At 41.2% G+C, this 24,877-nt stretch overlaps 3 protein-coding genes across 6 annotated transcripts in view; 1 reads left to right on the top strand and 2 right to left on the bottom strand.

The window, feature by feature from the left end:
* Window positions 1-2,472: 2,472 nt before the first annotated feature.
* On the top strand, window positions 2,473-11,596 carry LOC106965047 (thymocyte selection-associated high mobility group box protein TOX; the record flags this gene model as incomplete). The annotated part of the gene is made up of 5 exons (XM_015060923.1): window positions 2,473-2,697; window positions 4,038-4,118; window positions 4,724-5,221; window positions 9,475-9,635; window positions 10,428-11,596. Coding segments are annotated over 5 exons (999 nt in total), but the record flags the coding sequence as incomplete, so codon positions are not given.
* A 33-nt stretch (window positions 11,597-11,629) lies between these two features.
* On the bottom strand, window positions 11,630-21,175 carry lrrc53 (leucine rich repeat containing 53). Of its 4 annotated transcripts, none has more exons than XM_015060934.1 (9): window positions 19,197-21,175; window positions 17,374-17,477; window positions 17,161-17,300; window positions 16,975-17,073; window positions 16,416-16,591; window positions 16,114-16,277; window positions 15,840-16,029; window positions 15,542-15,734; window positions 11,630-14,731 (listed from the first exon to the last, which is right to left on the bottom strand). In XM_015060934.1, exons 2-9 carry the CDS (start codon window positions 17,418-17,420, stop codon window positions 12,582-12,584), a joined length of 3,159 nt encoding a protein of 1,052 aa, XP_014916420.1. In that variant the 5' UTR covers window positions 17,421-17,477; window positions 19,197-21,175; the 3' UTR covers window positions 11,630-12,581. The 4 variants fall into 4 exon arrangements, with proteins under 4 accessions (XP_014916420.1, XP_014916422.1, XP_014916421.1 ...); XM_015060936.1 differs by having other exon boundaries at window positions 17,161-17,280; XM_015060935.1 differs by having other exon boundaries at window positions 20,226-21,175.
* Window positions 21,176-22,550: 1,375 nt separating this feature from the next.
* cryz (crystallin, zeta (quinone reductase)) overlaps window positions 22,551-24,877 on the bottom strand; it is a 7,875-nt gene continuing 5,548 nt past the window's right edge. Inside the window, exons 4-8 of the mRNA XM_015060938.1 lie at window positions 24,553-24,604; window positions 24,045-24,194; window positions 23,457-23,558; window positions 23,241-23,336; window positions 22,551-23,164 (exon numbers count right to left, since the gene is read on the bottom strand). Coding sequence (XP_014916424.1) covers window positions 23,003-23,164; window positions 23,241-23,336; window positions 23,457-23,558; window positions 24,045-24,194; window positions 24,553-24,604 — 562 coding nt within the window. The 3' untranslated portion in view covers window positions 22,551-23,002. The remainder of the gene's footprint in view (window positions 23,165-23,240; window positions 23,337-23,456; window positions 23,559-24,044; window positions 24,195-24,552; window positions 24,605-24,877) is intronic.

Here is a 24,877-nt window from a genome sequence, read left to right as displayed (position 1 = left end):
TTCTGCCACAGCTAGCCCTTTGAGGATATTCGTGATCTTGCTATGGCCCAAATGAAAATGAGTTTGACACCTCTGGCTTATTAGAGCAAGTAGATTCTCATCTCACCTATGAGACTTCCAAAAATGTCAAAATCCAAATAATTTCACAAGAGGGGTTTGAAAACTGCTGCAGCAGGGAAAGTGTCGTTTTAGATTCTTCCTCAAACTTCACTTTTAGGGACCTGAAAACAGGAAACTTTGTCCTTGTAGCCGTAACAACGTCTTCACCACTGAGTGTTGTTGTTCAGTCAAATATTAGGGCTTAGTTAGGTGTGTTTACTGACACGACAACAAACATTAACAAACAAACTCTGATAAACAGCTAGCTTCTCTCTGCATCTCTAATTCCAATCTATTAATTTACCAATGAACTTAAGGATAATTTGCTTAACCCACAGAGTATTTCGGGGTTCTTTCCAGTCCCTTCAAGGTTCTTTACTCTATATGTATGTTTTTAAAAAATGCATGCAGACTTAAAGTGAAGGTGAACTCCAGCCACATCAAGTCTTTCCCTCTTCATTTTAAAGCTGCAGTTTATGGTGAAGTGTTGCAACTAGTGAACCTTTCCGTGCCACTCAGAGGAAAAGCCACAGTGTCACTGCACTCTGACACTAATACCATGTCGTAAAAGGTAACTCTATACGAGTAACGTAACCTCGATCCAATAAAAGCCGAAGTTCTTGTATAACAAACTACCAAGTGTTTTGCGAGCTGTTGAAACTCGTAAGTCAGGCTCCAAACAGAAGCATCATTCTTACCATATCATCACACCTTGCATGCACTCATTTTTAATGTTTAAAGAAAAAAGATGAGATAAGTGTTGCTTGTGATTTCCTAACAGCTTCTTGAAATAATAGATGAACCAGTTCATGGAGTCAGTCACAATTATTTCCTGGGGATATTAAAAGTTGTGGATTTTGAACCATTTTGTATGAATTCATTAACAAAAGGCTTATTCCGTCACATAAAATCTAACCACCGTTTATTAAATATTGAAAAATGTGTCCCTTGTGCTTTTGCCACTTTTCAGAAGCTTAAGCTATTCTGGTGTGAACTTTAAAATGGCCTGTTTGGCTAATTAACAAGAGAAGATAAACACAGCCTGTTTTTATCTGTTTTATCAACCAGCTACACAATGGCGCTCTGTCAGAAAGTTTGGTGTTGCAATGATGATTTGTGCCGAGGACGTAGTTAATTAACGACAGTATTAAGCTTTTGGTTTATGGGGAAATGAAAGATGTGGCAGTGACAGAAACGCCTTAAATTTAAGGGTGAAACAGAGTGTGATGAGTTACAAAACTAGACTAAATGAAACTGGGGAGTATTCATACAGAGTTGAATAATGTAAGAACCGGGTTTCAGTCTTAAGGTATCAGACATTGCAATAAATTCCTTCATGTTTTTTACAGAAGTGCTCTGGCAACATTCGTTCTTTCCATTATTTCCAGTTTTGGCTAAGCAGTTGCGATAATTTCAACGCTGTGGCAAAACTACAAACCTACGTCCAGCGTTCTCTGCAAACCTGCAGGATTTCTGCAGCTGAAGCTGGCTTCCTCTGTGTTTAGGCGTTTATAATCAAAACCCTCCGGTGACGTTTTCCACTAGTAGCTTCTTCCTCATGGGAAACTGTAGATCTCCCTATAATGTAGAAGGACATTGATTTGTTGCAAACGAAATCAATACACATGCCAGCAGCAAAACACTCCCGTCTCGGTTGACAAAGTTATGTTTAAGTTGCAAAAGCTATCATCACGTCATTAGTTTTAGGGGTTTTTTTTATTTTTAAACTAATGTAGGTTTCAATTTTAACCCCCCAAAAAAGTCAAAAATGTTACTGATACTCCCAGAGACCCTGGAGAGAAAAAAAAGTAAAAGGAAAAAAGGAATAAAAATGTTATGTTATGTTATGTTATGTTATGTTATGTTATGTTATGTTATGTTATGTTATACAAAATTATGGAATGCAAAATGGCAACAAAATAACAACCTAGGAACAATAATTATGCAGGGCTTTAGATTTTCTGATTCCAACTTTAGAAAAATGATATTTATTGGGTCTGTAAAGCGTTCTTTATGCTAATAAAGTGTTTCTGAGATTAAGTGCAGTCTATTTGTTGCTGACATGACACTTTAGCTGTGATATCATGGAAATGTTCGCTGATCAAGAGGGAATAAAATTGTACCCAATGTGAATTGCTTGAGCACTTCTGCTGACTAGACGGGATTTTCCCCTTGATTCATCATCACTGCTGACTAATAGCATCAAACTGGTACAGCAGAGGTCACAGGAAAGGTCATGCTAACAGAACAAAAAGCATATTAATTATTTTGTTACATTCTTGTTTAACTTTAATTTCGTTATTCTATTTTCTGTTGAATTTCTGCCCTCTTGTCCGGACACCTGATAACCGTCAGTCTGTTTCTTCTCGGCAGGGGGAAAAGCGACCTGCTGCAGTGGACATCTCGAAGAAACCCAAAACACCAAAGAAGAAGAAGCGAAAGGACCCCAACGAGCCGGTGAAGCCAGTGTCGGCCTACGCCTTGTTCTTCAGGGACACCCAGGCCAACATCAAGGCTCAGAACCCCAACGCCACCTTCGGAGAGGTGTCAAAGATCGTGGCCTCCATGTGGGACGGCCTGGGAGAGGAGCAGAAACAGGTAGAGCTGGACTAAACCACCTAGCAAAGAACTGGAATCACTTACACATCAAAGTAAAACAAGCTTCAGTGTTTTCAGATTTTTCTTGAAATTGATGTATTTATTATTACATCATTATTCTTTAATTACTTTTTTTGTTTTTGATGGCTTTAACTCTGTTAGCCTGCCTTTAATTTCCGCTCCAGTCGGGTATAATAGCTTCAGTCAGAGGCTCCTTCAAATTCGCTGTAACACAGACTGCTACGGGAGATCTTTCTTGCCAACAGCCACCGACATCTACAGTAACTCTTTGAAGAATTTGAGTAAGAACAATATTTAATTTCCTTTTTGGGAAAAAGCATTTTTGAATTGAATTGGATAGCCACTGCAATAATAATTAACAATACAATTTTAATCAGAATACTTTTTTTCTTCCGTTTACTTACTCTGAAATGTTTATATTCTATCTGGACTTTCTAAATTCAAGTTATCATTGTACTGTTTTATAACAAATTGTGAATGCACCAGTTGACATTCAGCTCTTGTCTTAAATGAATATAACCTAACATTAGATATGGAAGTTTAAGATAAGATATAAAACCGTCAAAATACAAACAATAATCTATGTTTTAGCAGAAAACATAGATTATTGTGTTTTAACATCAACCTCCCTGTGGGACTAGAGATGCAGATTAGCGGCTGTAATCTTATATGTTTACATGTAAATGTTCGTTAATATCTATTGTTGATAGATTGTCGAACTTCAACTTGAACTTTGGTAATTCCCAGTCCCTGTTTGAAAGATTTCTTACCAACATCATATGCTGTTGGACCGCTGCTACTCAAATGTTTCTGAAGCTGCTTGATACTTTTCTTGTGTCTGCATTTGTGCCTTATACAACCGCCAGCATCAATGTGAGAGAAAACATGTTTATCCTATTCAGTCAAACCATGAAAGGGAAATAAATGCGTGAGGTGGGAAATGAGCAGCGACACGATGTTTGTGACAGGAATCAACAGTTTTACAAAAAAAAAAACATAAACTACAACAGTACCAGTGGGACTGCCAGTCATCGCTGCACAGGCAAAGCTCCTCTAAGTGACACGCCAGCTCAATTGAAAGCGTCGAGAATCAAAGAACTGCAGAGGGTGTTTTGGGAATGCATAATTAAAGTAATCTGTTATTAACGTGTCAGTTTAACGAAATAAGCCCTTTGATGTTTAAACAAGAGTATTATGTTATTGTGGCGAATGAAGCCAATTGTAATTCTGATATGTACAGCTGTAGCTCAGTTAAAGCTGTCTGTGATGTTAATGCGATGAACTGGGTCTCATTGTTCTGGTGGATGCTTGTGTTTCAGGTGTACAAGAAGAGGACAGAAACGGCTAAGAAAGAATATCTGAAACAGCTGGCTGCCTACAGAGCCAGCCTCGTCTCACAGGTAATACACCCATTCGTTTACTCACATCTGTGGCTGATTTCCAGTCTCCATTTCGTTTTTCATGCATCTGAGCCGTTTCAAGAACCTCTTGACTGTTGAGTCACAACTGACGAGCGCTGCACCGTTACCTAGCAACCCCAGCCGAGGCTAGCCTCTCACCTAGCAACTCATGGAGCTGCAGCACGTTTGGTCAGCTGGTTTTACCACTGTATTCACCGTACAATGGCTGCTGGAAAAGAGAAGTGTTTTGTTGTTCACTTACCATCCAGAAACCACTTGCTGCATTCTTTCCGGTTGTGCAGGAGGCTCCACTTCTGCTTTTCAGAGATGGACAGTTGTATAATTGTGCATTTGTTTGCAGACATTTTCATGTGTGAGAGGAAACGTTGAGTTGAGGAGGGTGCGGCCAGCAGCAGCTCATTTGGATTTAAAGTGATAGAGCCTTAAAATAGTTCACTCTGATAGGAGCTCAAAATAAGCCAACTAAAATCTCATTACCTAAGAATGATTGTGTGACAAATGTAATGAGCACGTTTTGTGTAGCCCACAGACCCATGCTTACCTGTTCAAGTGTGACATAAATCTTTCTGTTTTGTTTCCTGCAGAGTTACAGCGACCCCTCCGAGATGAAAGCCCCTCACTCTGCCTCCAACTCCTCCCCCTCACCTACCTCAATGTTCACACCCAAACCCTCAGTGTATCCCGGCCACCCAGGTCCGCACTCTTCCCCCAGCTCAATCTCCTCCCACCCCCACTCTCTCCCGTCCCACCAGCACCCGGGCATGTACATGTCATACCCGCACCCCTCACACCCCTCTCACTCCTCCAGCCCCGGCCTCGGCCCGCACATACCCCCTCCCCACCACCAGATCCATACCCAACTTCAGGCTCTGTCCTCCAGAGGGACGGTGCCGCGGGCCAGCGTCCCCCACCAGGGAGCCCTGTCCCTGGGGAATGTGGCAGCAGCTTCTACCCCTCCTCTCCAGGTCAGCCCCCCCCTCCATAGTCAGGCGCACCTGGGCGGCCTGCACAGCCCGCACCATCAGCACCAGCATCTCGGCGGACACTCTCTGGGAATGACACACTCCCCTGCAATCACACAGGTCAGGCCCACTGAACATGTCGTTTTGTCGTTTTGTTTAATCAATTGTCCTGTTATTTAAATTTCACTTGTTATTTTTGTTAATAGTATCGGTCAAAAGCTGCAGATGTCGTTTTTGAATTGCTGATGAGGTTTGGGGGAAAAACTAGCTGACAGTGAGATATATCTGAAATTAAAAACGTTGCATGAATACTGTAGAGACCTCTATGTGCACCGCACTTCTTAAACTTAATCCCTTCATGACCCGTTTACCACCATGCAGAGTTTCTGTTGTGACTAAAACTAAAACGAGAACTGAAAAGTGCTCAAGCGATAATCTGCCATATGACCGTGTCATTTTTGGAGGAAATCAAAAATGAATTAAATAGAGATCATGCCTTTTCAAATCCAATAAGACTCGTGACACACAGTGGTTGAAATACAAAAAAGATAATTCGGGGAATTTTTTCTGCAAAATGTTTTGCCTTTCTGTTACTCCCTCTAAGTCTTGCTCTCTCTCACAGACAGAACTGTCATAGATCTTTTTTTTTCCAGATATTGTCTTGCATCTCTGCGATTCATTTGACTTTGCTTTTAAATGCCTCGCTGATACTAAAACCTGAGTTTTCTTCGCACACCCAATAAAACGAAATGCTGTGGAAATATTTTTCTGCATACGTGTTAGACGTATTCACACAATGACCCATTTAACCCAGTGCCGAGTTTCTGTCATGATTAAAACTAGAACGAGAAGTGAAAACGCACAATAAAAACCTGCCCTTTGACCAGGCATTCAATGTGCTTTCAAACAGAGGCGCAACAATTAATTAGTAAAAGATCGAAATGAGACGATTTCAGTTTGATCAGTTCCATAATCTGCGACTGAAAAATACTTTTTTTTTGTCTTTTTTATCAAAACTAAAAACTTCTACTGTTTATGTTGTGTAAGTGCACAAAAATAAAAAGCGGGTAACTTGATGAACTTTTACAAATTTAATAGAAATCAGGTAAAGGCTTGTGACACGAAGTACACTTTCATGAAGATAATCTTGAAATAGCCTAATTTTTGGTTAGAACTGGACTGGACCGTTTATCACAAACCTGCAGGACATTTTGTCGTTTTTTTCATGTAGCATCGTCATCGTCAGAGATACAGGTTTGGTTTTAGCGGGTCAGATCAAAGAGCTATCCAGAAACCGTTAATGACGTAACAGTGAATCTTAGAGAAAAGAAAACCTCGATGTTAGTCATAAAAGGCGATTTGGTAGCAGTAAAGCTGAGGGTGTTGGAGCCACCACCAAAGCAAGCATCGTTACTCTGAGCATCTTCCTTTCCATCACCGTTCTCTGTTTCCATCATTGTTGCTTAATTAAGACTTTTTGAGACGGGCATTCCTTTAAAGAGGAGCCCTGTGTGCACACGGTGGCACAGATGCATTTTTACTCAGCAGCCGCAATGAGAACACTTTGTTTTTCTGGGTCAGGTCTTGTTACATTTCTCCTCGAACATCTTAGCAAATTTTTACTGTCGAAAAACTCTTGAAAATTGCAAATAGTTTTGGTTTGAAAAAACCTTGTCCTGGTGCGACCAAGCTGGAGATGCGTCCTGCTGTTGCCTTACAGGAAAAATAAGCAAATTGTTGCTTTGATTTGCATTTTGTGGAGATAAATAAGAAAACAGGAATCGAAGTAATGGAAGAAAATGGATCAATGAGTCAAGAATGTAGAGCTCCGCATTAGTTATGGGGCTCTGATGGTGACATGGACAGGTCCTGGGTGCTGTGTGGAGGAGCCTGGTAGCATCATTCATAACTCATTGCTCCCCCCCCACACACACATCTGCATTGTTTAGTCAGAGAAATCACCCTGGCATCAGCACAAGACTACAACCTCATGATGCATTCAGTGGACTGGCAGGACGTCTTGAAGAAACTAAGTCTTTCATCCTGCTACTACTCTGACTTCTCTGTACTCACAACTTTTAAAGAGGGCACACACCTCCAAATTGCATAGACTTGCTAACCGAATGAACATGTGAGCTTAACAGGCTATGCTTCAAATGGAAAACGTGTTTATCAGCCTCTTAGAGTGAAGGCCTGGCGTCATATTTAGGGATTAGACGAGGATGGTGGAGGAGACTCATAGGGTTTATAAAACAGTTCTACAACAGTAGCAACAAAATGCGTAAAAGTAGCGACTTCAAGGTTCAATCGTTTGGTGATATCATCTCAAAGTGGTCGGCGAAAAAACACAGATTGTGGATTTTGTTCTATTGCCATTGGATTTTTCATCCCGTTGGTTTTACTACCTCAGTCGATATCTTATCAGTCGTTGGAGGTGGACAACCCTTCCATTGTGAGAAAAATCTTAGTTCAGATAATAAAGCAGTGCAGGTAGCGTCGTGGTAGGACTGCCAGGAACACAGATCTGGAAAATCTTACCCATTTGGTAAGTATTAAGAGCGGAGAAGGACAATTATTACCTTGACTTTGGAGTTTTACAGGTTTGCCAAATTAAAAGGTCATGGAGGCTGTAGGGTGAGCTTAGTCTGGAGTAATTGGGACCTTGAAGCACCAATATTGTTGGTAATTAGCATTTTTCTCTTTTTGGCTTCGGTTTTGTGTTGCCAGTGAAAAGAAAAACATGATTGTGGCAGTGTTTGGGTTTCGCTTCATCTGATTTTTTTCTCAGACATCAACATTTCCTATTTTCTTGAAAGTCAGTCAGTTTCTTCGATATCTTATCAGTGATTATTTCATCCAAAATATTTCATCCTAATAAAGACGGTTTCAAGAAGATAACCTTACTGTATGTCACATTGAGAACTGAAACACACTGAGTCTTTCTTCCAGTTGGACCAACTTTATCATTCTCTTTAAAATCCCTGATTCTCATAATCTCCCATCACTCCTAGGTTTTAGAAAAAGAGTACATAAAAAAAGAAGAAGAAAACACAGGGAAAAACGAGAAGAGACAGTGACCGAGTTCCAAACTATTTTTTTTAATGTTTTTTTCTGGGTGAAGAGTGAGAGCTGATGGGGGAAGGGAGGGAGGGAGGGAGAGACAAAGGAGGCAGATGGGGTCTTTGTGAAGGAGTAAAGGAGAAGAATTTGCTCGACAATAGATGAATAGGTGAGGTAGAGGAGGAGAGGGGGACGGGAGCAGGGGGAGAACTCAACCACCTGCTGTCCTCCCCTTTCTCCTCTTTCACTCACAACGCTCAGATTAACTTCCCTTTCACTCCCTCTCTTCTTCTCCTCCCTGCACAAACGCTCACGTCTGCACGTTGTCGTCGCGCACCCTCGTTTCTCAGTCCCCGTTTCTCCTGAGTGTCCTCAGGTTGGAGAAATGTTCACCTCCTTCTCCGTCTCCTGCTCCACCTCCTGTGTTTTCATCCTCCATTTTACTCCGCCCACCTCCTTCACATATGATGCAAGACGCTCAAGCCTCACTAATTGCCGCTGATGAACCTGTGATTGATTTGAAACCTTTTCACTTCGCTTACGTTGCAAACGTTTACGTCCCAGTTCATCTAGAAGCCTCTTTTCTGAATCGGAAGGTTTTGAAGACCCGCTGATATAAAACTTCAGCTATCTATGAACTAATTCAGGCTGAAGAAGATGATGAACACCTGCTCAATGACACAAAAAAATATATAAAAAATATAAAAAGCATGGCATGCATTCGCGTTTAGCTCTGTTGACTCTGATGCAACTAGATAAAATCTGGTGAAAACAAATTACCTTTAGAAGTCACCTATGCAAATAGTGTCCGTGTGTGTAATTCATCTTCAGTTTTAATATTACAACTATTCTGTGAAACCCTCAGTTGCAGAGCTTGAAAATTAATGTTCTTCATCCAGTCTCAATTTGAGTTTTTCACAATTATGAGGAAAAAAATTAAGACTCCAGATGTGCAAAGCTGGAAGATACATACCCAATAATTTAAGAGCTGGAACTGGAAAGACTTGGTAACTCACATGGACTGAATACAAATGAACACCAAACCTTTCACAGTTGCATTTATGAACGGTATCCCTTCCACTTAGTTATTATTATTATCATATCCCAGTTGAAATATGTTGGCATTTGCAGTTGTAACATCACAAAATGTGCAAAAAGTGCGAATACTTCTGCATGGCATTGCATATTTATGCTATGCACTTTAATTTGTTTCCCATTGTAATCCTGTGGTGGAGGATATGTTTACTTTTACATGAGCAGAAAAACGTAATGACCTCATCTAAAACTTGTTTTGTTTTGCTGCTTCGTTCCAGGGCTACCATCCTTCACTCCAGTCTGACTACCAGTCAATGGGCGGAGCGATGCTGAATAGTGGAGCAGTAATGTCTCCATCAGTGGACTACCACCAGCTGGGCCGCCACACACCAAACCACCACCCTTCCTTGGACTGGAGCACTGAATACCATGGCAACGGGTTGGTATTAACACCACAGTTCGCCGCGGGTTAACGTCTCTCCATCCTCGGAGACGTAAAAGTCCCAAGTATGAAACTGTGTTTAGCATAAGTAGGCATAAAATAAATGTACTCAGTTTTAAACACACTGAAAAGGCCTCTTTGTGTCTTTATATAGAGTTGTGTAAGCTTAATGTTACCTCCTGTCACAGGATCACAACACATTTCAAACCTGAACTTTTATGATGTCCAAATTTCATTTTGAATATTTACAACTATCAAGCCAATAATACTTATCAAAGCTAATAAGGCAAAAGTGAAAATGGCTCTACAATTGAAAAAAGGGAACCAAAGCAAACTTCAGTGGGCACCCACACCCCACCTTCTAGCTACACCCCTGCTCGGGTGAAATTTGACAGATTTTTCAAGAGAACGATCTGCAAAAAAAAAAGGGATTTTGGCTTGTTATATGTTGTTTGAGAATGGTTACAGTTTTCTTATCACTCCTCAGAGCAGAACCCTGCATGCTTCATTTGTTCAATGTTTCCACTTGTCTTTGTCACATTTTCCTCTCATGGTGAAACCAACTTCTTTTCTTCAAACACGCAGAAAAAAAATTACACTTCTGTCATTTTCACCGACGTTAACCTTTTAAGAAGGCAGTTGAATAGAAAGTTTTGTCAAAATTATTTTATTAGTTTTTGTCCATTCATTTCTAAAGCTTATTTTCACGTTTTAAAAAGACCAGCAAGCACTTCTCTTTAGAAAGACGAATCTTAGCTGACGACTGATCTCTTTGTTTTCCTCCAGAAGTCTTCAGAGAGACAAACCGCTGTATCTGAGCTAATCTCGGGACAAAACGGCACCAAATATGGACCCTTATACTGCCACAACGGGAACTCCAGCACTGAGTCGGGCCTGGTTCTCACTTAACGCCCAATCAAATCTCCAAACACGAAACGGACTCGCAGTGGACTTGTCATCAAAGTGTGAACTAAAACTTGAATTCAGCACTTAAAAGAAAAAAACAAAAACAAAACAAAACCCCAAGAAGAAGAAAAACCGAATGAGTTTGTATATATTACTACTATCTCTTTAAAGTATAGCAGTGTTTACAATGTGGCATAAGCGTCTGTTAATGGCTGTATCACTCACTGCGTAATTGTTCCCATTTCTGCTGAAAATAAGAGTGAGTGGAAAGAGGTGGGTAGATCCTGTGCTGTGAACCACGCGGACTGGTGTACATACCCCCCAACATTTGAATATTTTCTGTCTTCGCAGAAGTTTTTCATACCTAGTTTCTTGTTTCTACTGAGGACGGTGATTATAATCAGCGCCAGGAGGTTCTGTAGTAGGTCATGTGTAAATTGCTGTAACATAATTGGTTAAAAGGAAAAATTTAAAGCCAGCCTTTGTTTTTTTCTTTTTTCTTTTTTTTCCTTTGAGCTGAAAGTTGCTGTGTTTTCTTTGCGGTCAAAGCCAAAAGAAGCACAGCATTAAAAACGTAACAATATAAACCAAATATTACTCCGGTTGTGTTTCCCTCCTCTGACTCTTTGCTTAAATGATGAACTCCCACAGGTTTGGGTGACTCTGAAAAGGGAAGACATTGATTAAAACCCCAGTTTATGTTGCTTTTTTAAAGATAAACAGAAGAACCCTCCCCCCTGCCAGGCTCTAAATGTGAATAAATGTCTAAGATGAAAGGATTTTCATTGTTCTCTTGAAGAAATCTGAAATATTTTAGTCCCTGAGATGATAAAATGTTAAACATTTCCTGTTGATAAAAGAAGTACTCCTTTGTATGAAGCCAGCTTTTCCTCCTGGCATATGTCTGTCGATAATACGGATTTGGATCCAAGCAAGTGTGAGTGTGTGAGGTGTTAATAAGACCGCAGAGTGGCTGACTGGTTTGCATGGTCTCTTTTATCATCTCTATTTCTCTGTGCTCAGAGACTATTTAAAAAAAAAACAACAAAAAACTGTAACTATTGCCGGGTTGGCTGTGTTTTCATGTTTTTTTTTTTTTTATTAAACTGAGGTTTGTTTTTGTGTTGAGGATAATGGAAAGAGGCATCTCTCTGTTGCTCTGTATCTATTTGTATTCATGTGTTTTATTTTGGCAGATGAAAGGACTCTGGGCATCAACCATGAAGATTTTCTTATTTTTAGATTCTAATAATGTGTTTGAGAATAAAGTCGATGCTGCACCGATGTGCAGTCGTTACTTCAAAACATGTTTCATGTTGTTTATCGCCGAGCGGTTGGCAATACCTTTATCTGACTGCAGCTGGATATTTGTACATAACCTTACTGCACCCGTATGCCGCAGCATTACCTTCTCCGTTTATGAGCAGTGATTTGGGATTCAAAAAGAAATGGCTTTAATGTAGAGGCAGGTTATAAAACTTAAGACTTATATAAGACTTAAAGATTCAAGAAGATGGACAATACGTGTGGCCTATCAGACGGTGCTGAAGAAGAGTACTGAAAACATAAAAAATGTAAACAAAACAACTAATAAAACGTGAATCATCAACATACAGTTGTAACCTCTGCTTTAATGCAAAGGTTGCTGCTTGTTGACAGTGGAAGCCATTTTGAAGGAACAGAAGTAATAAGAAGCAACTGGAGCAGGTTTTGGACGTAACCCCGTCCCTGCAGGTAGATCACGCAGCAGCCGGACAAGCCGTGCCGGCCAATCATCCATAGCTGTTTCGGTCTCATCCCTTCCGCTCACAGGCCAACATTTTGTGCGTTTAGCACATACACTTTAGGATCTCAAACTGTCTCAACAAGTGCAACTGTCTTACACAGGTTTGGTTTCTCTTCCCCCCACCACCAACACCAATTGGATATTTTTGGACAGTTCATCAATATCAACTGCACTTCCTCCATTCACTGTTTTTTTTTTTTACTCAGATCTTTACACACCCGAATTTAAAAAGGAACCAATGATCTGAGCTGCTAGAGGATTTTCCTCTCTAGAGCTGTAGGCGGCCGGTTTGATGTTTTTTCTGGAAGAACCAGCCTCAGCTTCCTCCGGCTCGGTGAGGAGCCTCCTTCTTCTGACAGGTACTCCTGCTGCAAGAGGGCCGCCCCTCCAGCAGCTGGGGAGGATTCACCTGGTATGGACAGACTAGGAGCTGATTGATCCATTACAGACGTATTGTCTGCCTTCAGACATTCTCCTGATCCTCCTACCTGAGGTCCTTCAGTTTGAGCCACACCCTCAGGAGGCATATTGACAGACATTTTCTCCACTCTCGTTTCTGAGGTTTCCCCCGACGTCTCGTCTTGATCCTGTTCAGGGAGGTTGTCTTTAGTAGAGGGGGCTTGTGACTCAGTGGTCGATTGAATCTGTCCCTGTCCGCTCTGAATGTCTTGACTGTGAGTTAGATCAAGCTTCGGCGCCGCTGCAGATGCAGAACCGTCGACCTGCGTCTGGCTGTGACCCAATGCAGCTGGATTATTAGCTGGGTTTGCTAAACTCAAGACAAGACCATCAGATGTAGAGGTAAGAAGTGGAGCTGTGGGGTTTCCACCTGCTTGTAAAGGATTGGCTTGTATAATTTTGGCCAGAAGAGCAGGATTTGAGGACCTGGTCGATACTGCAGGTTGTCCAGCGAAGCTTTCTGGAGCTACGTTAAACCCACTGAGTGTTACGCCAGGAGCAATGGGATTAGCCAGACCACCGGTGAGCAGTGGATAGGATCCTGAGGACATGGTGTTGAGCAAAGCCTTCCCTGCTTGAAGAGACAGGGTGCTTCCAGTTAGCTGTGAGCCAGGCGAGTTCAGCAAGGAAAGGTTGGTAGTACAATTCCTGTCAGCTGGACCGAAGGAGAAGGGATGCTGGAAAGCCAGCTGAGCCCCACCCAATGCCAGTCCCGCAGTCTGGTACTGGAGAGTCTGGAGGTTTTGTGCAGAGACGGTGGTGCCGTCAGGCGGCTGGGAGATGTTTTGGTTCTTTTCTTGGTCACCTTCTGCACTTTTATCTCTTTTAGATGTGCTGCTTTTATGCTCTCCTTCATCTGCCTCCTCCGTTTTGGAGGACTTTCTCTTCTTCTCTCTGCTACTCTTAGATCTCTTGCCAGATTTCTCTTCTCCTTCCTCCTCTTCGCCTTTTCCATGCCGTCTTTTCTCTTTACTCGTCTTGGAGCTTGTGTTCTTGGTGTGACCATGCTCATTTTTCTTCCTCGGATGGACTTTGCTTTTTTTTAAGGGGTTTAAGTTCAATTTGACCTTCATCAAATGGCTGGACTGGACTCTGTGTCTCCTGTTTTTCTCGTTGCCTCTGGGAATTGCCTCCCCCTCCTCCTCCAGACTTTCCTTGCCTCGATTAGTTCTTGAACTTGTCAGATCAAACTTTACATTTTTTGCCTCTCTTTTTACCTCTGTGTTCATCTTTCTAAACGGCTCCCTCCTTACCTTGCCATTGAAATCAGATACGTCCATTTGGTTGGAGTGAGGCGTCCTGTGTGTCAAGTTCTCCTCTGGAGGTCTGGAGGTCCTGTGGCAATTTCTTTCTTCCTCATAACTTCTGCTCTTTGATTCATCATCAGTCCAGTGGTTGCCCATGTCACCGTCAGCCTTGTAGGGTGGAACATTGTCTGACGTTTCTCTCAGCAGATGAAAAGATGAGTTGGCGATGTGGGGAGGAACCTTGTTAGAGACATTCCAGCTGTAATTCTGTTGTTGAATAACTCCTCTCCTTCTCTCCTCTTCCACCATCATCCTCAATTTCCTTCTCTCCTGGACATCTTCAGCCTCAGGTCCTCCATTTGCCCACTTACCCTTTCTCATTTGGTTCGGCATCTTCCCATTAGTGTTGCAATGAGGGCAATGGACATTGCTACCATTTTCTTCAGCTCTGGACTTAAACATATCCATCCTTTCGTCCAGCGTCATGGACTCTTTGCTCCATTGTTGACTGCTGTTGGCTTGCAAGAAAAAATCCCTCGTCCTCTCCTGATCTCCGAGTTGATTTACATGGTTAGCAGTTGTTCTGTCTTTGTCCCGTTCCTCCTTCAGTCTTTGGCTCTCTTTCTTCTTCTTCTTCTTCTGTTGAGAGACGTGGTAACAGATCAAGACTGCAAGCAGGGTCAAAGCGACTCCTCCTGCGGAGAAACACAACAGGAAACAATAAAAATTTACAACCACAATTTGAGGGGAGCGGGGCGTTAGATTTGTTAGAGCATGTGATGTTTTACTCTGTATGACACTGACAACTATGTCTTTGATTATTTTACACCATAGCTCAAATTTGTTTACAGCAAGGACTGCCTTAGTAGATACAACACTTTCCAAGAACCAGGCCAGCTATTTTTTAAACAAGAGGAAATCATCATTGATCGATACTCAGAATGTCCTCGGTTTTTCTGTGGGGAGTTTGCATGTTTTCTCCGGGAATGGGTTGATTTTGTCTTCCTCTCACAGTTCAAAATTGTTTACCCGTCCGGTATGTATTGACAATATTTTTTAAATTTCTGTCTGGCCGTAAAGTTTGAAAGCCGGGAAAAAGAGACGCTGAAATTGGGGATATGACTCTTGCCCATAATAATATCAAAAAAAGAGATGGTTTGAACTTCCTCCTCCTCTCTCTGCAATTTGGTAAAAATAAATAAATAATAATAATAATAATAATAATAATAATAATAATAATTGGAAGAAAATCCCTTTCAGACGAACAGCATCCAAATCCAGAGGGAGTAATTATCCAAAACGTGAACACCACCATGAGTGGCACAATTCTAGAAATCTAGAATGTGCTACAGTTTGTGCCAGCATCACTTTTCTGAGAGGTTTCAAACATGTGAGAGTACCGCAAAAGAGGTTAGTCTAAGTACCAGCAGTGGGAGTTGTACCACAGCATGAGAACCAATGGGGGGAAACCAGCTTTTCTTCCCGGCACCGATTAATATTCTGACCTAGGAAGCAGATGACTGCAGCTATGGCCAGGTCTCGAGCGTACTGCTGAGGCGCCACGCTGCCTCTCGCCTCTATCTGCACCGTGATGTTCTGATTGGACGGCACGCAGTTGGCTTCAGTCAGCTCCAGCACCGTGGTCACAGCCGGGTTGTCCGCACTCACACACATCATCCGACGGCCATTGTACAGCGCCTGAGGACAACGGGACGTACGGGTGTTAGTTCTCAAGAAACCTGTGCTCTGAGATCTTTACTGTCACAGGTAACGAGTTTGCACGACGACGTCGCACATGCGTACCTTGTCCGGCTCCTGGATGAAGCTCGTCAGGACGGCAGCCAGCTCCAGCAGCTCGCATGTGCAGTTCCACGAATTGAGGTCCAGGTTCAGGTTCGACAGCCACACAAGGTAGGAGAAAGCCTCTGGAGGAACTGAACTCAGACGGTTTCTGGAGAGATCCAGGCTCCTCAAGCTAACCAGACCTCGGAAGCTAAAAGCACGATACGGTGGGCATATAAGATGGTATAACCTGGGTGAATTTTAATATATATATATATAAAAAAAATCGCATTACCTGTTTCTGTCCAGAAAATCTATCAAATTATCCGAAAGATCCAGAGTCTCCAGGCTCCTGAAGTCGTTCAGAGGAAAGGATCCAGGGTTCAGCCTGGTGACCAGGTTTCCCTCCAGCTTCAGGCTGAGCAGAGCCTTTGTGCCTGTAAACCAACCAGCCTGGATCTGCACACCAGCAAGAGGAGCACGTTACTGCCTTGATGATTTAGCCCTGCAACGTGTCGCTAAAGCCAACGAGAAGGCGGCCTTTGCGTTCAGTCGCCTTGAAATAAAATATTTGATTTGCCCCGTGAAGACACGCACCATGTTGATGTGATTGTGGCCCAGCGCAAGAACTTCCAGCTGGCTGAGATTGATCAGCGCTCCACCCTCCAGAGCCTGGCTGGTCAGGAGGTTGTGGTCCAACAGCAAAGTGTGGAGGAAAGGCAGGTTTCTGAAGGCGTCCTCACTAAGCTCTGAGATGTGGTTGCTGCTCAGGCCTGTAGACGTGAAGGTTTATGCATCCTGTATTAGTGATGTACACAAATATTATGCGTAGCTCTACAAAAGTATTTGAATCACACTTTGCCATGCTACAAGCAAAAGCTTGAATGAGTTGCATTAGTATTTAATGTCATAGATCAACACAAAGTAGAGAAAATAGTAACTTCTATACTTCTTTGTAATGCAAATCAAATTCAGTCGGGTTTGATGGAGAGCACTCTGAGGTTTTTGCACAGATTCTCAGTTTGAGTAAGATCTGGATTTTGACTGAATCTCTCTAACATAAGAATAGATTTTGGTTGTATGCTTAGTGCCAAGAGTACGACCGTTTTTGCAAGCCAGTGTCTGTGCATCCAACCCATCCTCGTTTTGTACTGACCTATAACCGTGATGTTCCTGAGGACAGACAGCGAGGCCTGCTGGACCACAGAGATGGAGCCCTCAGTTAGCAGCAGAGCCTGGGTCGAGTCTGCAGCATCTGCTCAACGACACACACACAACAGTAGCAGCCACACACTTCTCTAAAACAGGAGGACACTTGAGGAAGAAACTGTGTGAGTCGTACCAATGATGTTAGCAAGCCTCTGACAGATGACTGCATCCTCCGAGCAGACCGCACAAGAAACGGGGCAGGCTGGAACACGCTGGGCTTCGACGACTGGCAGCAGGAACATCAGCAAAACACCTGGACACGAATTCAGACATCTGTTTTCTTTTCAGCAGAACTTCATGACATTTTGCTGTTAATATAATCACGGAGCAAGCTGAGAGTTCTCACAGGTCATGGTGTACTACAGAAGAGTCGACATGGCGACGAGGCAGCATCTCTTCCACGCAGCTCTCACTCGATGCAGCTTCGTTATTGTCACCATCGCGTTTAATCTGAAAATACATGGTGAAAACACTAAAATGACATCTTTGCACAACTAATCTTGAAAATAAACCCAATGATAAAAGCTGATTAAAACCAACAAATTATTTGCTTAAACTCTGGAAGATGATGTAGCCTTAAGTTGAGGTTTTTATTTCATAAATAAAAGCCTGAAAATACAGAATCGGGTTTGATGGAGAGCACTTTGAGGCTCTTTGTGTGTGTCATACCCTGCTGACTACCAGGAAAAAAACATATTGTCCAGTCACCATTTTTTTTTAAAATCCCACAGTCTTTGTAAGGTAATTAGAATATTTATGCACTTACTTTGTCTCTTCCCATTAAATGTGTTATTACTGTTGAATGCCATTTTTATTAATTAGAAAAAGGTAAAGTCCCACCCCTTCACATGTGGTGTCACTGAAAAGCCCTAAATGTCCTCTCTAGATACCAAAAGGAATTAATTCAGTAGAATGCAGGGGGTGGGAGATATTCAAGTTTAGAAATGTCCTCTACAGAGGACAAAAATGAACTACTGGTAGTCAGGATTGCAGTTGTGAACGCATTTCTAACTAAGATTTGAATATTCAAATCAAGTATTTAAACATTCAAGCAGGAGAGTAGTAGAGAAGGTTTTTGTTTTGTTGCTAGGCAGACAAACAGGATGCTGAGTGATGGCTGACGGCCAAACACTGAGGCCTATCGGGTTCCTGCTGAAGCACCTTCGCTATCGGGCTGCATTTCCCTGAGTCGTCTGTTATGAAACAAGTTTGTGTTATGTTGCAGTACAAACTTTTACCAGAATCAACCATCAGAACAACCACAGTAAAAAAAAAGAAAAAAAAAGTGGCTTCCTTTATCACAGTGCAACATCTTTGCATCTTCACACCACAAGAAATGTATTTGATCCTCTGATAAAAACCTAAACAGCTTTACTGACTCAGAGTCAGTCAGAGGTTAACAAATTCACCGTTGGCATGAATTTCATAGAATGGAATGAGCATAAAGCAGATTATTTAAGTGGATTTAAGGAAGAATTGGGTCCAGAATTTTAAATTAATTTAAAATTAAATTAATAAGAATTTTCATTTTTAAAATCATACATTCAGTCTCAAATATGGACATAAACCCTTTTAATATTAAATATTATTGGGCAAGTTGAAAATCATGGCATCATTTTGACTAAAATACGATAAATCTTCATTTAGATTGGTTGGTTTTTGGTCAAAATTTAACTTTTAAGCAAAATTCATACATTTTTAACAACAACAAAACTAACAACCACCAAGGATCAAATTGATCGTAAACTGAGAAAGTGACCATGAGATTAAACATGCAGATTATTACAACTTGGACACAGTTGGATGTTCCAAATCAGAATCACAAAAGAAGCTTGTAAATGGTTAAAAGGGTGTAGCTTCTCCAGCGATACGTTTATTTTAATTTTCTAGAAGCGCGCCGCTCATGACGACAGCACGTTGCTCTGCTACGTCAGTTCCGATTTGTTCTTTTTGTAGACTTATGTTCTTAATTTTTTTTCTTCTTCTTCTTGGTTGAGGCATTGCATGTTTGAATAATTATTCCGTCTGGTTTTGAATGCTGTGCAGCTGGAAGGACTTTTTACTATTATCTTTCCCCTTCCCCCAGTTATGGTGATGCATAAGAGTGTGGGAACAGTGCGCTGTTTTTACAACTTGGGAGCGACTGCCATCTCGAAGCTCAAAAATTACCTGAGGTACCAGAGGAGTAAACAAGGAGGCTTCATGGACCGAAGAGCAGAGAGAGAAAGAGAAAATTCAAACCGTGTCTTCCGTCAAACACAATGCTTGAGGGACACACCCCCGACTTTCTGACCGTACAACCAGGCAGAAACTTAAAAGAGGAGCAGCCAAAGCAAACGACACGGATCAGCAGTGCTCGCCGGCGACATATAGTGCCAACCAGGACATGTAACTGTGAAATCTCCTGCCTTGATTTTGTGCTGTTAAGACAGAAAGACAGCGACGGTCTGCAATCAGAGGCCTATTTAGCGTTGACGCAAGACTGACTGCTACCCAGCGTCACTTCCTGTCCAGAGCGTCACCGTCCTTAACAACCTATTTGAAGGTGCTTGGATGATGTTAGTCATGACATTTAATTTCCCTTTTAGGATAAATAAAGTGTTTTTGAATCGAACTAAGATGAATTGAAGTGAATTAGATTTAATTGAATTTAAATGAAATATTTATGATGGTTGACGTTTACATGGAGCCTGAGTGTCTATTTGTTTTTTTAATCTGGTGTAGATTAGAGAAAAAATTCAAACGTGTTTATCCAGATTCCTGGGAAAAGAGTCATTATAAGAACGTGCAAAATTATAGTTCTGCCTTAGTTTACTGGAAAAAAAAGTATAAGAAAATGGCCCCATCACACTATTGTGGTCATCTGCTGCCCATTTATGTTAAGGAAGCATAAACAAACAATTAGTTGATTAAACTGAGAAGCGAATTGGGCCCACATCTGCATGTCAGCACCTCAGCTGCACATGTAGAGGAAATACCAAAGAAACTCAGAAAACTGTTTACAGGCTCTATAATTCTCTAATATGGTGGGTAGGGATGGGGGGGACTGTTGTTAATTATGTCTAATTGGTAAAATAGGACCAAAATATATTTACGTGCATCAGATGGGGGTCATTAAAAAACACTCTAATGCATAGCTCTGACCATGATGTGCACATGCAGGATTACTGTATGAGGAACTGTGAAAATGATAAATACCACATGTTGAGGGGACAAGTTGTAGATTTAGCTGGGAATGTGCAAAAACACGGGCTGACAGGACGATGCCTGGTCTGAAAGTTTGGCGCCAAATGGAGGCTTTCAGCATGACGACTATCCAGAGCATGCTGCCAAAACATGACAAAGAGTTTCGAAAAGGGAAGCAGAGAAAATGAAACATCGGACGATTATGTTACTTAACTCTAATCCAACCAAAAAAAAAAAAAAAAAAAAAAAAAAGAAGAAGAAAAAACGCCTCTGAGGCTTGTCTCCTTTGCTGGAAAGCAGCTGAAAAATGAAAAGGTCAGAAAAGAAATCCCAGAACTTTTCTTCCAAATCTGTTTCACAATATTCATGACACATTTTATTTATGAAAAAAAATTATTAGGACTTTAAAAAAAAAAAAATCTAAGTTTGAATATTTTGTGGTGAAGTTTTTTTAGGTTGACTTTTTATGAGGTCCTTACTTTAGGTTCATCCTGTTGAGATTCTTGTTTTCACGTCTTTGTTTAAATTTTTATATTTGTTTTTTTTCTCCAGTCATCATTTTCATCTTTTTGTCCTCTTAACACCACCCCATTTTTTTCTTTTTTTAAAGTTAAGCCCCATTTTCTACAGACCCCTTTCAGCTCCAGGTTGTAGAGTAATCTTTCATTTGACTAACATTTTTCTTCTGACTGGAAGCAATCCTCTATCAAAGTTTTTGAGCCAAAGTCGGAACCTGAATCTGCTGGAGTCTGTGGAAGGAGTTAAAGATTAGGGTGACGTCCAGGAGACCTTCCAACCTCAGAGAACTAGAGCTCATCATGCAAGTCTAAATCTTTAAAATACCAGCAAGAACGTACAAAATGCAAAATGTTGGTCAGCAATTACAAGAAGGGTTTGCTTGCTGTAGAGATTTTTCTGTTGGTTATTGAGAAAAGAGTAATTCTGAAAGGGACTTATATATATATATATATATATATATATATATATATAAATAAAATGTTAGTAAACCCAGAATCTATTTTCTTTCAGAATGCATATTTTCATATTATTTTATCTTATCTTTATCTTTTCTTTTCCGATCAGAAACAAACTTCCTAGTTTGAATGAAAGTAATCTTTAGAAATGTGCCAAGGCTATGAGTTGTATAATTTGGGGTTTAATTGTATGCAAATATCTGATTCGAGTTGTATTTGTGGGCAATCTACAGACGGTTTTGGCTGTTCTGTTCTTTTTTATATATATATATCCTGTAATGTAGAGCTTTCTATGCATTTTTCAGTCTTGTGCGTTTTTGGGGCATCTAAAAATCAACTTCCTGTCGTCATGTTTCCTGAAAGCACTTCAAAAGCTCACAAGAGGCAGAGTTGTCTGTTTCTTTTTCAGCAAATCTCAAACAGGAAGTGAATTCACATTTGAAATCAGATTGAAAAATGCCTGGGCTTTGGTAGCTTGGATGACATATTTCAGCTGAAAAGTATTTTATTTGTGATCTTTCATCAAATAAAGCTAAATTATATGCAGCTGATTAGTTATTTTTCACTTTACTAACAAGTATTAAGATTTCCAACAATTGGACAAGCTCTGCTGCTCAGCTAATAATCTTTACGTTGATGTCAGCAGATACTGGAGTATCGTAAACCGCAACGTTCTTAAAATCACTTCGATCGATTCTGCGCTCTGATGGAAGCTGCTGAAAACTGCAGCTTGATTCGAAATGAATGCAACATTCAGGTTTTGCTCACAGCAGACTTTCTGAAAACCTGAAAAATAGTTTTTGTTGATCAGGTTTACTCTATCTACAAGCTGCCAGATTTAAAGAGACACCAACATGATCTCAGTGACAACATTGACAATGTGGCCAAAAGAAACATGAAACATTTCAGTTTTCTAAGTAGAGCACTAAACCGAGAAATACAAGCAGATTCTGCTCATATATACATTTTTTTTTTTTTTGTGCGTGTGAGCCATCTACTCCATTACCAAAGCCAATACAGATCAGCGTTCAGGTTATGTTTTGCAGCTCATCATTTAAGAAGATACAAAGTCCTTACCTTTTTAGCTCCCTGCTGACGATCGCTCGGCATGCCTCGCTCCCATCCTGCGACACACACGCAGGTCTGACAGCTGAATTAAAACTCAAATTCCCTGCATTCACCAGTTGCCACGGAGACCTAAACATGTTCGGGTGTGTTGATCTTGGGTTACCTGGTCACTTTCTGAGCATGCTCAGTAGAGCTTCATGTCACCTGAGAAACACGGGTGTCCCGTCTGACTCAAGAGTCTTGAAATTTACACCAAATGCCGACTTGTTTTTGAGCGTCTGTCGTGTGCGACAAGTTCAGAACAGCTCTGTTTTATTAGTCTGATTTATTATCAATTTATTTACAGCTTTTACAACTGCTTCCAACAGAGATAAAATAGTTTGCATAATAAAAGTATCAATCAAATGTAATTTAAGTAAAAAAAAAAAAAGGGCAGTGTCTTCTTGTAAGTGTTCAAACCTCTTGATTTTTTTCAACGTTTTGGCAGGTTGCAATCACAAACAGTCACATTCAGTAAAGTAGAATATGAATTTTGATTAGGCTTTTTTTGTCTCATTAAAATAACCTTTTTATAAAATAACAATTAAGCCAGTGTTAAACCCTAAGCCAGTGTTAAACCCACATTTCAGTTTTAAAACTGTTTTTTTTTTTTTCAGATGTAGTTGTATTGTCACTAGTTGCGTGTGGATATAATCCTAATTAACTAAATAAAATCCAATATCGACCCCTTACTCAATGTCCAACACATTACATAGTCAGGACAATTTTCCCAGAAGCCCCGGGACTCTCGATGATGTCATGGTGAGCCTGGGCGGCCTTCTCCAGCGGGTACTGGGGGCCGACAACCGGCCGCAGCCAGCCGGCCTCCATCCCCGCAAACAGCAGCGCTGCACACTCCCTCTTCTCCTCCTGACGGCAGACAGAGGAGTCATTACCGATCTGAGCACACAGATGCAGCCATAGTAGTTAGGACGTTGCTGTGTACCGGTGTGGAGGAGAAAAGGGACACTCCTATGATGCTGCTCTCTTTGGCCATGGTGTCTCTGGGGTTGACCTCTATAGAGCCTCTTGAACCGACAACCTGCAGGAGAGAGAAAGAGCAGAACCACTCTCACACACAAAGTAAAGCTGGACATATTTAGAGCAGTCGGAGAATGATTTTGTTTTGAACACCGATGAAGAAGACCGACGTCGTACAGACCGTGACTCGTCCTCCGTGCGCCAGCAGCTGGAGGTCTTTGCCGAGGTTGACGTTGGAGAGCATCTCCACTATCACATCCACGCCTCGACCGTCTGTGGCCTCCTGGAGCACACAAAACACCCAACCCAGTGTTTCTGTGACACTCACAGTGCAGTACTTAGGTGTTTCAGATCATCAAACTAATTGTTATATCTGGCAAAAACAACTTGAGGAAATAAAGGTTTTCTAGTGATTATTTCATTTGTTAAGAGAAAAAAACCCCCAACTTGACTCTATATGAAAATATCATTTTTATTTTCATTAAATCGTGAATTAACTTTGATTTAACACTTTTGTTTTGATTAATTTTGTTGGCCCACTTACCGCCTGACCTGTAAAAATGACAATATCACTTAACATTAAGTAAATGATAAATAAAACAATGTAAGAACATGAAGGACCATTATCCACAAATGCAAAATATGGAATAGAGAACGCTTTTCTGAAACTACAATGTTTAATGATCTGAAAAATTGAAGCGAGGACAAAACGAGCAAAACCAGAAGAAACCGGGAAATAGTTCCCATTGGCGTTCCTTCGTGTCGGTACCATGATTCTGTCTGTGTATCCCTCCTCTCGGTGATTAAAAGCACAGTGCGCTCCTTTGCCGAGGGCCAACTTCATCCCTTCTGGTGTCCCCGCAGTCCCCAGCACCCTGAGGCCCAGAGCGCGGGACAGCTGGCACGCTGCCACACCCACCTGTTGGATGCGTTAGGAACATTTTTATAGCGTCAGATTACAACCTGCATGGCAACAGTAAAAACACAAACACGTTCATTTCCGTGCTCATGCTTCGTGATGTGCTGACCTAAAGCTAAAAGTGGGAACAGACAGCTAAAGTCAGCAGATTATAGGCACAAAAAGCTAAAGATACGTTCTGCTTTGCTTCTTTTTAACTGATCGCAAAAGTAAAAAAAAACAACATAACGAAGACTTTCTTTTTCTTGAAAACTTGCTTGAATTTTCTTGTCCTCTGTAACAGAACCAAACAGCCCTCACTGACAGCCACAGCTCACAGTTTCATTCACACAGAAAGAAAACCTGGAGCTGCTCTCACCCCTCCGCTGGCTCCATGGATGAGGACCGTCTCTCCAGCTTTGGCGTGAGCTCTGCAGTTACACAACAAAACACCGAAACACTAAAGCTAACCTTCTCATTAAGTCAACATATTGTGCTGCAAAATGTTCCCAAGGTTGGACGAAACTACAAAATGCAATTTGATTTTTTATGCAACTCTTACTACTGAATTAACTTCCAAGATATTAGTTTTTATTGGCATGGCTAACTAATTTTAACTCAGTTTTTTTTTTTTTTTGGGGGGGGGGGTGTTTGATTTAAATAAAATTAGGAAAAGAGGAGGAGTATATGTGACGAAACTGTAA

This window comes from Poecilia latipinna, unplaced genomic scaffold (genome assembly GCF_001443285.1).
Source record: "Poecilia latipinna isolate Pla-1442-1.1 unplaced genomic scaffold, P_latipinna-1.0 Scaffold1756, whole genome shotgun sequence".
NCBI classification, from domain to species: Eukaryota; Metazoa; Chordata; class Actinopteri; order Cyprinodontiformes; family Poeciliidae; genus Poecilia; species Poecilia latipinna.
The sequence above is the reverse complement of the archived record's forward strand: the minus strand, read 5'-3'. Positions and strand labels throughout refer to the sequence as shown.